Genomic DNA, 13,705 nt, shown 5'->3' with positions numbered 1-13,705 from the left:
CCAGGTATTTAGATCTGTCTATGTGTTCCAATGTTACAGTTTTGTCTGTTTTGCAGTTTCCAGTGTTCTGCCAAAGCTACCTGATTGACCAAGTTACTAGATGATCAATGACTTAGTCATTTCCGTTGCTGACAGACAGGGATGTTGAACTACATCAAATCAAAGATGTGAAAATAGATATCAAAGGTTACTCTTGTGTTAATTACAGGACACCAGACAGGACTGTCTTTATTTCTACATGTCTTCTCACTTTCACCTTGGTTAAAGAGGTGCTCCAAGTGTGGGTTTACTAACTTGGCTTGGTGGTGTATTTATAGACGGAAAGAACAATCTCCCATGAGGCAGTGGGTTTCAGACTTAATTTGAAGGCCCACCCCAGGAAATAACGAATGTACATATATATATATGAAAAAATTAAAGTAAAAACCATTCAGCAATAGTTCCAAGAATATCTAGGACAGCAAATAACGATCACCACAAATCTCAAGCTTAAAAACTTCAGGTTAGTTTTCCAGGAGGATCTAGGAGAGCAAATAAGCATACTTTCTAAATGTTCACCCTAAATGGGCTTCAGATAGTTTCCACTGGAACTGCTCTGGTCCCTCACAGTAAGCAAAATGCAACCTTTGAGAATCCCAGCCTAGGGTCAACAAGGTTCCCTCAACTCATCAGGCTCCTACTAGCTTGACATCCAGTACTTACTGTTCTTGTTCCACTTGCTCAACTCATCTTCTTGCTGAGTTTGGAAGGGCCTGGTGATGATTACACAGAACAATTCCCATCCTTGCTTGGTGCCAACCTACATTCCTTGGCTGTTGGCGTTTAAGCTGGCCATACAGATTTCCTTATGTGGTTCAGCTTATTTTGACTGTACTGCCTAATTGTGCAGACATGTATGGCACCTGAAGTGGGTAGACCATCCTGCAATTCTGTTGGATAACATTATGGTAGACCACGTGATAAATAACTTGTCTTAAAGGGGTTGTTCACCTTTGAGATCACTTTAAGTATGAAACAGATAGTGAAATTCTGAGATAATTTGCAATTGGTTTCCATTTTTTATTATTTGTGGTTTTTGACTTATTTAGCTTTTTATTCAGCAACTTTACAGTTTGCAGTTGCAGCATTCTGGTTGCTATGGTCCAAATGACCCTAGCAACCATTCATTGATTTGAATAGGAGACTTGAATATGAATGGGAGAGGCCTGAAAAGAAAGAAGAGTAATAAAAAGTAGCAATAATAATAAATGTGTAGGCTTACAGAGCATTTAGTTTTTTAGATGCGGTCAACGACCCCCATTTGAAAGTTTGAAAGAGTCAGAAGAAGAAGAAGAAGGCAAATAATTCAAAATATATACAACTTAAGTAATGAAGATCAATTGAAAAGTTGATAAGAACTGGCCATTCTATAACATACTAAAAGTTAACTTAAAGGTGAACCACCCCTTTAAACAGCCTCTCCCTAGCAGAAAAAAAATACAAGATAAATATTTCTCAAGAAAAAAAATAGAACAGTCTGGGGTCATGTGGGGCAGTCCATACTAATTGGCATCTACTGGTTTTCTTGTTGACTTCTGCTTGACAGGCTGAATTAAACAGAAATAAAAAAAGAGCCCAGTTTAGGCTATTGGCACATGGGTAATTTGTCTGCCATTGCTATCCAGTGTAAAACAGCAACGGGCAGCAACAGCCAAAGCACCCTTGTTTTCCTGTTACCCCTAGTAATGGTATATAATAGAAAGTGTCCTGGCTGCCACAAGTCAGCAAGACTGCTTTTCATAAAAAAAACTTAATTACAGCAACAGAAGGAAAGGGGTATTTCTGACCAGTGCTGTTTTCTGTCACAACATTGGTGCTCAAAACACCCCGTGTGCAATAGACTGTAAGGCTGGTGAATGTTGTAAATTGCAGTAATATGTAGTTTAACAATAGCTGAAGGACCATAGCTTGAACTGTCATACTTTGCACTATGCCTCACCGCTAGTAAAGACAAGCCTTCCTCTGACACAACCTAGAACACCGTTTACACAAGCACATGCACTGTTTGGCCAGAAGAGTTATCACCCAATGCAATTTTTGGTTAAAAAACAGTCGCTATTCATGCAGATTAAATTATTTGTCATTTATATGTTAAGGAAAATATAATTACTACTTCACAGATGTCCAGCTTAATGACATTAGGCTTCAACATGCTTGGTAACCGGAAAGTGTTTGATGTAAAATATTGGCACTGAACACTTCATCATAAAAAGTGATGGGAGATAGGGCTTCGTGGTTGTTACTTAGTCTGGATTCAATTAGTACTTGATTCGATTAGCTCCATGCAGATTGGTATGTATCTGTTTGTTTCCTTTACAGGAGATACATGAAGTTTCCTGATCTAATAGAGTTGGTAGCAGAACAGTTTCAGTGGTTAATCAGCAGCAGCTAATGGCACAGATCTGAAAGCTATTCACTTATGTTGAGTTTTAGCCTTAGGTCTGTGGTCTACACCTGATGCCTCTCCTTGCAGCCTGACATTTGTGTGAATGGGAACCACTTGATCGGTGCTTTTTGTCCTGAAAATGCAAATGTGGTAGTTTTAGGGACAAAACAACCTATTACCAATGGTGGCAGTGGTGTTTCCATTCTTGTCAATAACAGGGGGCATGAAGGGTTATCTAATATTTTTCCACTGGATGAAATATGCTGGTGGAATCTACACATGCCCTTATTTTTTCAGATCAGCAGATGAATAGTTGTAGCTATCTTGTTATTCTGCTTATAATTAAAAGCGGTGCTTACAGGGGTGTGAGGTGTTTCTCAGCAGTAAACACAATTTGTATTGCGCATTAAAGGGGTGCTTCACCTTTAAATTAACTTTTAGTATGTTATAGAATGGATTATTCTAACCAACTTTTTAACTGTCCTTCATTTTTTTCTTTTTCATAGTTTTTGAATTATTTGCTTTCTTCTTCGGACTCTTTACAGCTTTCATATGGGGGTCAGTGACTCCATCTAAAAACAAATGTTCTGTAAGGCTACAAATGTATTGTTGTTGCTACTTTTGAGTATTCATCTTTCAAATCAGGCCCTCTCTTAATCATATTCAAATCAGTGCCTGATTGATAGGGTAATTTGGACCCTTGCAACCAAATTGCTGGTATAACTAACTGGTGAGCTGCTGAATAAAAAGCTCAAACTCAAAATTCAAAAGCTCAAATTCAAAATTCAGAAATAATAAAAAATGAAAACCAATTGCAAATTGTCACAGATTGTGGCTCTCAGCATTATACTAGAAGTTAAAGGGATCCTGTACCTTTAAAAAAATCTGTTTGCTTTTTTGAGAAATGGATTTCAGTGCAGAATTCTGCTGGAGCAGCACTATTAACTGATTCATTTTGAAAAACAGTTTTTTTCCGATGACAGTATCCCCTTAAGTTGAACAACCCCTTTAAGGAAATCACCCAAAAATTCCAAAATTCACCATATGGTCCCATAAGTTTGTCCTACAAATACTGTATATATAAGCATCATTAGGCAGACGTAATTCTCACATGATGGTCTGCAGTCATAACACCAACTTTTGCTTCCTCAATTTGATAATCCCATAACTGCCAAGTACACTGTATTACCAAAAGTATGGGAATATCTGCCTGTTTATTGTGTTAAGAAACCAGGGGCAAGAATAGGAAGTTTCTTCAGCTATTGCTGTGATAACATCGCAACTCTACACCCACGTAATTGGGTTTCAGTCCAGTCAACCTTTTTCAGTCCCATATCCAGGAAACTAAAACAATCAAAATAATTAAATATTCTGTTTGCAGAAGTGTCCGATGCTAAGAATCAAGTGATTCCATTGATATTTTGGCCTTGAAGGAGGAGTGGATATTCTCTGGCAGAATATGTGACCCTTATAGAATTTTGATAGAATAGTACTGTACTGGTGCTGAAATGGACCTACAGTATGGTCAAGGACCATTGGGACAGCAGGGAAGATGGTGCTGGCACAGCTCTAAACAAAGCTACCAGGGCCAGTGAGGATTATTAATAACAGGCTGTACCAGCTTGCAATCAGCACAGCCAGGAAGCTTGCATTCATTAAATGTACCTGTTGTATCAGTTTGGGATACAGCAGATATCCAGTAGTGGGTACATTTGTTCTTTTAATGCTCAGTTTTTTGTACAGTGGCATATCTTCAATGAGTACCCACCCAAAGAGATCTTTGATTGGGGGTCCTGACATGCATCCTCAAGTACTATGTCATAAGCCGTCTGTCACCCACCTGCACACTCTGCAGGTGACTGGCAAAGTCTTAGCTACAGAAGAGCTGAGGGTGGGAACTACCATACAGCTGACACCGTGGTCCAGGATGCAAAGTCTGCTATATCATTTGGATTTATTTTCCCATTATTCTGTAATTATTTACAAAACATTTGTAAATGCTGTTCCTATATATATATATATAAATGGATGTGTGTACAATAACACACCTGAGAGAGAGTCACAAGGTGGTAAAGATATTCAGTATCAATGGGAAACTAGTTTGAATATCAGATGGCAAACTCTTGTGTGGGTCAGCCTTCTGTCTGCTGTGGGAATAGTTAGGTGGAGTCCCAGGTGAGGATAGAACTTTGGAAATAATGACCTTGTGACTAGTGCCTCAGGTGGTGACAGATGACTTGTTTCTCTTTCTCCTCTTACATGTTCTGCGTCTCTTTGTCATATGCTTTGCTTCAGTTGTCTCATGCAGCGTGTGTAACCATGTTTTATATGAGCTCTGTTTCTCACTCTTGGGCAACAAATCTTGGAAACAATATTGTTTTAGAATCCACTGCATGTAGTAGGATCTATACTTTATTACAGATTAAAATGTTAGATATTTGGAACATGCTTCAGTTTTATTTAATGACACATTTGTATACACACAGCTACTTAATAACTAATATAAGTAGAATTGTTGAGGTAGGATACAGAATTATATACTTCAAATGCATATTATTTTGTTTATAATTCCTACTATCACACCATTTGTGTTCGCTTATATAGCATTTAAAGTGACAGCATACACCCCTGTTCAACATGAATATGGCTTGGGTTAAACATACTTTTTGCATACTATTTTAATTAAGAAATATTTAGTTATTTCTGGCTCTAAAAAAGAATACCAAGTCAGTTTAACTCTAGTACTTCCTGACAATTCTTAAACACGTTATGTGTTTTTAATATTAGCGTGATTTTGTTATAATTGTTCTATCTGTAGATCTGGGCTCCCTAGTTTGATATTTGATAAATCCCACCCCCCTTTTTTTATAACACTTAAAAAAATTGGAAGAGGGCTGTGCGCGTGTTACTGGGTTATATGATACAGTAAGTGATTATGATCAAACCGGATGCAAATTCTAAGCTCTGCTTTAGTCCATACATCATTAGTGCCCTGTTCTACGTATCATCTGAAATCATGTGCTATTCAATGGAAAAGTAACTGCTTTACTTGCAGAACAACTGGTTTGCCCACCACTCGGTATTACCAATATGTTTTTTCCAGTTGCAGATCTGGATCTCATGACTGGGTGCTGGAGACTCTTGATATGCAGGGTATTAGGTAGCAGCAGCTGTTTTGCTGCCTCCAGATCCTGCACGGATGAGGAAGAAGATGTGGATGATCACAAAGTGGTGGTGTCTGACATCATCCAGCTTGTCCCTGATGATCAGTCGGAGCTAGAAATGCCTTCATGTAAGTCATATATATATGTATCTTTTTATTCGCTGTCCTACTTGAATCAACAAAGATGAGAAGGAACTCTTCGTGCTGAAGACATAACCATTGCATTTTTTATGTTATTTTTGTGGCTGCAATATTGAGCTTAGTTATGTAAATTAATGGGTTTTTTTAAAAAATTTGTGATAGCAAAGCCCTCTTCTATAATCCCAGTCTTGTAAACACATCTCTTTTTATCCTATGGTCTCACTTTTACATGCATGGACTATTTATATACAAAATTCTATTATGGTCATATGAAGTACACTTTTTCCAGAATAACCTTTTCTTTCAGTAAATGGATTGCCACCCTGTATCTTGTTTCGAGCTTGGGGCAGGACAATATATCCACACAACCAATAAGCAGAAAGCACTATGTAATAATTGCTGCTGGCCTTTTCCCACACATACTCAAATATCTTTATGGTTACAGTGTTACTAAACCTAATATTCAGTATGTAAGGACCATTACTTACTGCATGATCCTTTTTCACAAAGTTCTCTAGTCTAGGCCTCTACAAATGCTTGTCATATTATAAATCAAGTATTTTAATGCAACAAGGCTCAGGTTTGCTGTTTTACTGTTTACTGAGTTTCTGAATGAGTATGTCTTAATCTGTATTAAGGTCTTAATCTGTATTAAGGCACCAGTAACTGGTGACGGCCTAATAATTGGCAATTGATGACCTCCACGATTTTTTTTCCCCCAGATAATTCAACCTTTGCATTGACTTAAATGTACACAAGCTATAATGAAGAAAGAATCTTATTACAACTGACTGGTTCATTTCTTATTTTGTCTGTTTTAAACACAAAATGATTTCTCACTTAGTATCTAATGGGCCATTTTGGTAAATGCTATATATTTGTAGAAAACTACACTTAACTAGATGGTTAATGAGATAGTAGGAATCTAATGACATGGAAGAAAGAACCCCCCCTGTTCTTCACTGCACCTTTGATCTTCAGAAGACAAATACAAAATAATTTGGCTTTAATTATGGCTTTGCAATTCTCCTCTCTGTTTATCCATTAATTTGATTTCATTAAAATACTATGAATGAATAAATGCAGACAAAAGCCAAATGTTTAAGCCCCTTAAAGCGAACATGTGTTCATCTTTCTTCTTCGGTGGCAGTGTGTTGATTCTCCGTTTCTGCAGCCATGTTTAATTCACTTAGGATCTTTGATTTATAATCTCATGTATGACAATATGTAACAGAGAAAGGCCAGGTGGGACAATGACATTATGGGGGTTATTTATCTATGGTTTTCTACCTCGAATATACTCACAACTTGAATGTTTGCTTATTAGTGAAAAAACCCGAATGTAAAAATACTTGGTGAAAAAATTGAATACCTCGAATTTATAGAGTCTATAGGATAAAAAAACTGGAATACCTCGAATTTGTTGAATTTTTGAGCACAAACCAACATAAAAAAACCCTAAAATAATGAAGCTAAAAATCATCTTCAGATAGTTAAAGGGACCTCTGCCACTTACGTCTACATGACCTCAACAGGTTTTAGATGGAGTATTTTGAATTTGGGCTTTTAGTAGCTTTGGGACATAATAAATTTCAAAAAGTTTTTTTCCCCCTAAAAATTCAATCTACCCTTAAAAAGCTTGAATTTTTCGAGAAAACACAACTCAACCTTTAATAAATGCCCAGCTATATTTCAGGGTATAAAGCATTCAGTGTATTTCCGCTCGAAATGCAGTCTCGTGTTTCTTCACCCCAATCCGCCGATTATATTCTTACGGGAGCTGACACAAAGCTTTTGGATGTGGACAGAGAAGAGGATTCTGCTAGTGGTGAGGGGCTGAAATAGAACTCTGAATTCAGTGTCGGACTGGCCCAGCGGGGCACCGGGAAAAAACCCTCATGGGCCCCCGCCGGGCCAGTATTTTTCGGCGCCGTGCGGTGATTTGCGCATGCACAGGGCGACGTTTGCACAGGTGCGCCGAGCTTAGTGCACGGCACAGTGGAGGGGCTGCGTTCGCACATGCGCGCCAAATGCACTTTCACAGTAAGGAGGCGGCGGGGGGGAAGCAGGGAAGGAGGCGGCAGGGGGCCCTGGACAGCAGTCCTGGTGGGCCCCGGGGCCCCCAGTCTGACCCTGTCTGAATTTCATCAGCCTGATTTCTGCCCTGTCTGGCCCTAGCCAGGTGTCAGTAATTCCAGGGCAGTTGTTCACAGAGCAGATAGGGCAAGCACCTTGCTTAACAATACCCAAGTGCAAGAAGCATTCAGTTGTGTAAGAACTCTATTTACTTTAAATACATTCAAGTACACTAATGAATTCAAAATCAAATTATACTGAACATGTGAGCTTTCAAATTTCATCATGTTTGTAGTTGGTAGGTATATGTAGATATATTGCTGACAGTGAATTAAATTTGAAGTTGTGGGATCACTCACAGTAGCCTAACTTGGGCTCATCGGGACCCCCTGCGAAAAAATCTACAGAGGGAGCCCGACGCGAACAGTCCCTTCTCCCCAGGGCCCCGTCTTGGCCTGCTCTTGCGGCACCTTTCGGCTTTCAACGTGCGGCTGTTTTAAGATATGAGAGGGGCTAGGGAGGGGGGGACTACAATGCAGCAGACCCCATGGTACGGGCCCTCTGACGCCCAGTCGACCCCGCTACTGGGGGGTGATTTGCTGTATAGGTAGTTACGCCACCCACCAATTCCCTTGCTTATCCAAAATTAATCAAGCTAAACAAATCAGATTACATAATTGGGGAATATTTTTATGGTCTGAGGCATGTGTCCTTCTTAAATCTCTTTGTGGCTGGACTTTATATTTAGCTCTGAGAGAGACACGACACTTCTAGCTTAATGTAAGAAGCTTATAAAAGAAAAATTGAGTATGTTTGAAATGCATTCTGTTAGTTTTGAATTGAATTTCTAAATGTCATTGTCAGTTTAATTTTAAAAAGCTAGAGCATGTTTTGAAGTTGAGTATTTTGCTGTTTGTATGCACCGAGGTATTACCCTAATTCTGATGCCAGACTGGAGGTTTAGTAAAATAATTCTCTAGGCATGTAAGTTCCTGTCATTTGGTGACTTCTAGAAGTGCGTGGGAAGCATTGGAGACTACAACTATTCCTGCAGCAGGTTGATAAGGGAGTTATCTCTGAGCACAAGTCATATATCCAAGCAACCCTCTTCCCAATGGAATAAAATGTTGCCCTATTTGGCAGTTTGACTTGATAGCTGTGTCTCTAGGGGAGAACACTCATGAAGCATGACAAGGCCACACTGTGGAATAAACATTTTCAGATGTTGCTTATAGGTGAGAGTGTTGTTTTAAAAAATGACATATGTATATATAATTAATCAGATTACCACACTCAGCAGGGTCACTGATGATAATTATTTGTATGAAAAGAATTCCATTGTTGTGATCTTTCTCAGGGAAGATGTAGCAAAATGACTAGGAAAGTACAAATCGGTCACATTAGAGTTGTTGACAAGGTAGTAGTGGAACTAGAACAATCCACTACCTGCAGTGATGTCACCAGGCATAAAACCAAAATTGTATGCTCAATGTATACACCCGTTTATTGTACGGTTCTGAAAAATATGTTGGCACTTTATATATAAATAATAATAATAAAAATAATTGTCCTTGCATTATGTCATATACACATCCAAAAGCTGTAGATGAAGACAAGGCATATATGAACGCCACAGTGGTTGCACCAAAGGGATAACATAATCTAATGTTGGCTTAAAGGGGACCAGTCACCCAAAAAAATTATTCATAATTCCATTTTATCACATCAGTCAAGCAAAATGAACTTTAATTACACTAGATAAATTATTTGAATCTTCTTTCCTTCAGTCTGGGAATTCATAATTACAGCAAGCAGGCAGGAGCCATTTTGTGGACACTGTTATTAAGGCAAGTCTTGCATCATCTCAGAATATTATTTGTGCAGCAGAATGGGGGACCTGATGTCCATTCCCATGCCCTGGCTACACAATTAAACAGTGATAAGAACGGGGGAATGTGGGGAGAGCAGCGATTTCTAGGAAGTGCTGAATGGAAAGTGAAAGCAAGTGTCTGCCCCGCCTCTATGCTGCCCAGGGCATAGAGGAGGGGCAGACAATATTTGATTGACAGCTGAGATGTTTAAATGAGTTTACAACAACTATGAATGCTTTAATGAAAAATAGAAATTGGATTTCACATTTAATTTAAAAAGGACTTTTATTATACAGCTTTTGTGTCTGTGTGACAGGTCCTCTTTAAGGGTAGACCCAGAGAAAAAAATGTGGGGAAAGGAAAGTGAAATGTCAAAGTAGTAGATCAGATATATCTAATTTTCATAGCAAAAGCTACAATACACATTTAGAAAATAATTTCATCTGCAACTAATGAGTCAATTAAAAAAAACACTGATAGTGGAAGAAGTTCATTTGGACCCCTAGGGGCAACGTTGTTAAAGAGGATGTTCACCTTTGGGCACGTTTTCGAATATGAACAGCCCCTGTCACTAGAAACATTTTCTGGTTTTCATTTTGAAAATAATCCAGTGTCAAGCAAATGATCTAAATCAACACAAATCTCTTCTCACTGATTGCCTGTGCAAGTGCATAGGAAGCCAAAAAAGGCAATGCAGGAATGAATGTGCATGTGCCTGTTGGCTTCAGCAATGTGCAGCTTCTGTACTGATGTTAGAGATTATTTGAAAAAAATTAAGATGATTTGTAAATCATTGCAAGTGATAGGGGCAGTTTATATTCAAACTCTAGTCTGAAAGTGAACATCACCTTTAAGTCTGAATCCAGCATGTTCAAGTTTTGTAATTTAAGGCTTCATGGCCGTGATACATTTTAGTGTCTTAACTACATGGTGTCAGGGCAGTCAGACTGGGACAACCTCTGGACATGCCACTGCAAATTAAACAACCAATACATATGTAACACCCCCAGATTTACATTATTTGCGCCCCTAGGCCAGCCTCCATACACCGCCCCCACCCTTCTATGCATGAGCGCGTGCACTTTGTGCGCATGTGCTCCTCTAGAAACCCCAGATCATGCATGCTCAATTCTTCCTCCTTAGTCCCGGGGCATTGAAGAATAAACGCGCCAGAGATTTAAAGAACGAAATTCACGAAACGGGCAAAAAAATTACGAAACACAAATTTTGACGCCCATTAAAGTCAATGGGCGTACGTTTAATTGACCGCGAATTCGCGCCTGGTGAATAAATTCGCCCACCACTAAACTCCAGAGAAAAAATCCAAAATTCTGCTGGGTGACATGCTGCCCCTAAAATTGTATTGCCCTAGGCCCAGGGCTCTGTAGCCTTCCCACAAATCTAGGCCTGAACACCCCGCTTTATAAAGCACCGTCAGCCAGGCAGGGCCAATGACTAATCTTTAGTGTGTTGCCAATGATGTTGCCAAAGGGTAATGAAGTCAAGTCAAGTCAAGTGGATTTTATTGTAATTTCAGCCATATACAGTAAATAAAGTACATAGTAGAAAATAAATGACGTTCCTCCAGTACCCCCCGGTGCTATACAACAACTCTAGTACACGGTCATGCTGGGCAAAGTGGACATTTCAGTTCCTTATGAATATATTCAGTTCAGTCCTTGGGAGTTGAGATACCTGATGGCTTGTGGAAATAGACTGTTTCGCATTCTGGAAGTCAGCGCTCGAATACTGCGGTAAGTGAAGTGAAGTGTCACATTTGTCAAAAAAGGCTGAATGTATTGTTCAGCTTTCAAAGGGGAACTGTGAGTGAAAATCAGTGAAAAATCTTATGGTTTGTTTGTGAATCCTTTGTGAAGTAGGTCAGTGAAGCAAAAATCCTGATTGAGGTGTAGCACAATCTCTTTGGGATGATATCAGTAAGCAACTGAAACATTTCAAGCAGCTGCATGCTGGCCCTTTCTGGGTCTGAGTTTCTTGTGACCTGCAGAAACTGAGAGTACATCAAGAAATATAGATATATAAAAATGCTGCCTACACACATCTACACTTGTTCTTGCACAATGGTGACCCGCCACATATACAAGGGGTCATTTACACACACAAATGCTTTTGCAGGAGTGCAATATTGCCTGCAGTCACACATTAAAGGTACAACCCTGTTTTTTTAACTTTGAACGTTGCCAGCATCAAATCCAAAATAAGAAAATAAATTTGAGAAAACAATAACAATTTCTTAGTTTCAACATTTGATATGTTGTCTTTGTACTATTCACAATTAAATATAGGTTTTAAATGGTTTACAATTTCATACTTTTTATATTTGTATTTTACACAGCATCACAACTTTTTATTTTAGAAATGAGGCTGTACTTACACCAAATGGTTTCACTTAGTGCCTCTCAGTTAGAATTGCCTTCTATTCTGTATTTTAATGGAGGTAGCTACCACTATCTCAAAAGGTGAGAGCTGGAAGTGCTGCCATGCAATTTATAACACTTTTCATCAGAGTGGAGACCAATTCACATAGAAGCACACACAATTTAGCCGATTTGAACGTATCACACTGTGCTTGAATTATTAGGAAGACACTGCAAGGTGCCTTGTGCTTGAAATTGCCTCTGTCCAGTGTACTTGCAGCTGTAAATGACTCCTAGGTGTAGATTTGCATTAGTCTGAATGTATTTATTCACCTCCACACCTGCTTGCATTTAAATACAGAGAATTTTTTTTCCATAACCTGTTTTGCTGTCTAATATAATTCCAGCGATTATTTTAGATGTAGCTATTCTGGTATCAGTGAAGCATGAAATGATGTTTAATAAAGCATTGCAGCTGCTCTGTAATTGTGTTTGTTATCCATGTGAGACAAATTCCCATTAGACAAATCAGGTTAATAAAATCACTGTTTACTCAACAGCCTTATTTTTCTGAGCAGTGTTACCTTAAAATATCCCTCTAAGTGGAATTACTTTGCCATAATTGAAGCATAACTCCCCATAGCAATGAAAGTGAAGCAGATATGCTTGCCATATGTCACTTTACTGCATTACTGAGCTTTAATTCATGTTTCCAACAATTTGGGTGGAGTGTATCGCTTTCCTTTTCTGTAAGCTTCAGAATGTTAGTTTTATAAGTGGCAGTATATATTGAAATGCACTTTGTGATACCATTAATATTTAAAATCCCTTAATTGTATTTTGCGTCCCATATTAATTAAGCAGCCGTGAAGCAAAAAAGTGATCAAAGTGCTGTTTCTGGTATTTATTTAAACTGCATTATACCGAATATTACCAGAAGCAAATCTACCGACTGTCATTCCCCATAGCTTTTCAACAGTATTTGTTTTAAAATGAAATTAAAAGCCCATATAATTGGTGTTTGTAATCCTTTCATTAATTTTTCCATGGTGTTTGGGTCTCAAACCCCAAATTTTCACATAGATAACTATGTAAAGTGCCAGTAGCAGTTCATTGCTGAAATGCAACCAACATAGTCTTACACATTCTGTGCACAACACAACAAGTGTATGGCTACATTGGACATTTTCATCAAATAAACTTAAAGTACTCAGGGTGCTAAATTGTAAGGTTTAGGAATCTGGGCTCTTTTCATTGGGAAAGGTAAAATGCCACCCCAGGAACCACTGGCATAAGAAATAATTTTTCATTCCTGCTACTTTGAAAGTTCATTTTTAACCCATTGCCCAGATAGCATGCAAATAAAAAGATTTTGTAGATTTTTCAGGCTTTAGAATAATGGAAAATCTATTGAGATTCTTGTTTAACGTTTGTTAACAAGACCAGGTATTCTCTAAGATATACGTAGATATATGTAGAATCTTCTTTTTAGCATGTTACCGCTCCTGAATCTTAATAAGTTTTAACATCTTAACAGTATAAAAGTAGTCTTGCTGTTCAAGGGAAAGCCACATTGTTACCAAATGACAGCGTGTGCTTTTTTTATTGGGCTTCTTCCAATAACCAAGTATATTAGCTGGAATTTGAAATG

The 13,705-nt window shown here is 38.4% G+C and overlaps 1 protein-coding gene across 4 annotated transcripts in view; it reads left to right on the top strand.

The window, feature by feature from the left end:
• The window catches only part of LOC108708454 (guanine nucleotide exchange factor DBS), a 140,518-nt gene that overhangs the window by 2,465 nt on the left and 124,348 nt on the right, over window positions 1-13,705 (top strand). For all 4 annotated transcript variants that reach the window (XM_018247178.2, XM_018247175.2, XM_018247180.2 and 1 more), the window contains exon 2: window positions 5,529-5,717. In XM_018247178.2, coding sequence (XP_018102667.1) covers window positions 5,546-5,717 — 172 coding nt within the window. In that variant the 5' untranslated portion in view covers window positions 5,529-5,545. The remainder of the gene's footprint in view (window positions 1-5,528; window positions 5,718-13,705) is intronic.

The sequence above is a fragment of the Xenopus laevis genome, chromosome 2L (genome assembly GCF_017654675.1).
Source record: "Xenopus laevis strain J_2021 chromosome 2L, Xenopus_laevis_v10.1, whole genome shotgun sequence".
Lineage (NCBI taxonomy): Eukaryota > Metazoa > Chordata > Amphibia > Anura > Pipidae > Xenopus > Xenopus laevis.
This window is presented reverse-complemented; position numbering and strand designations above follow the sequence as displayed.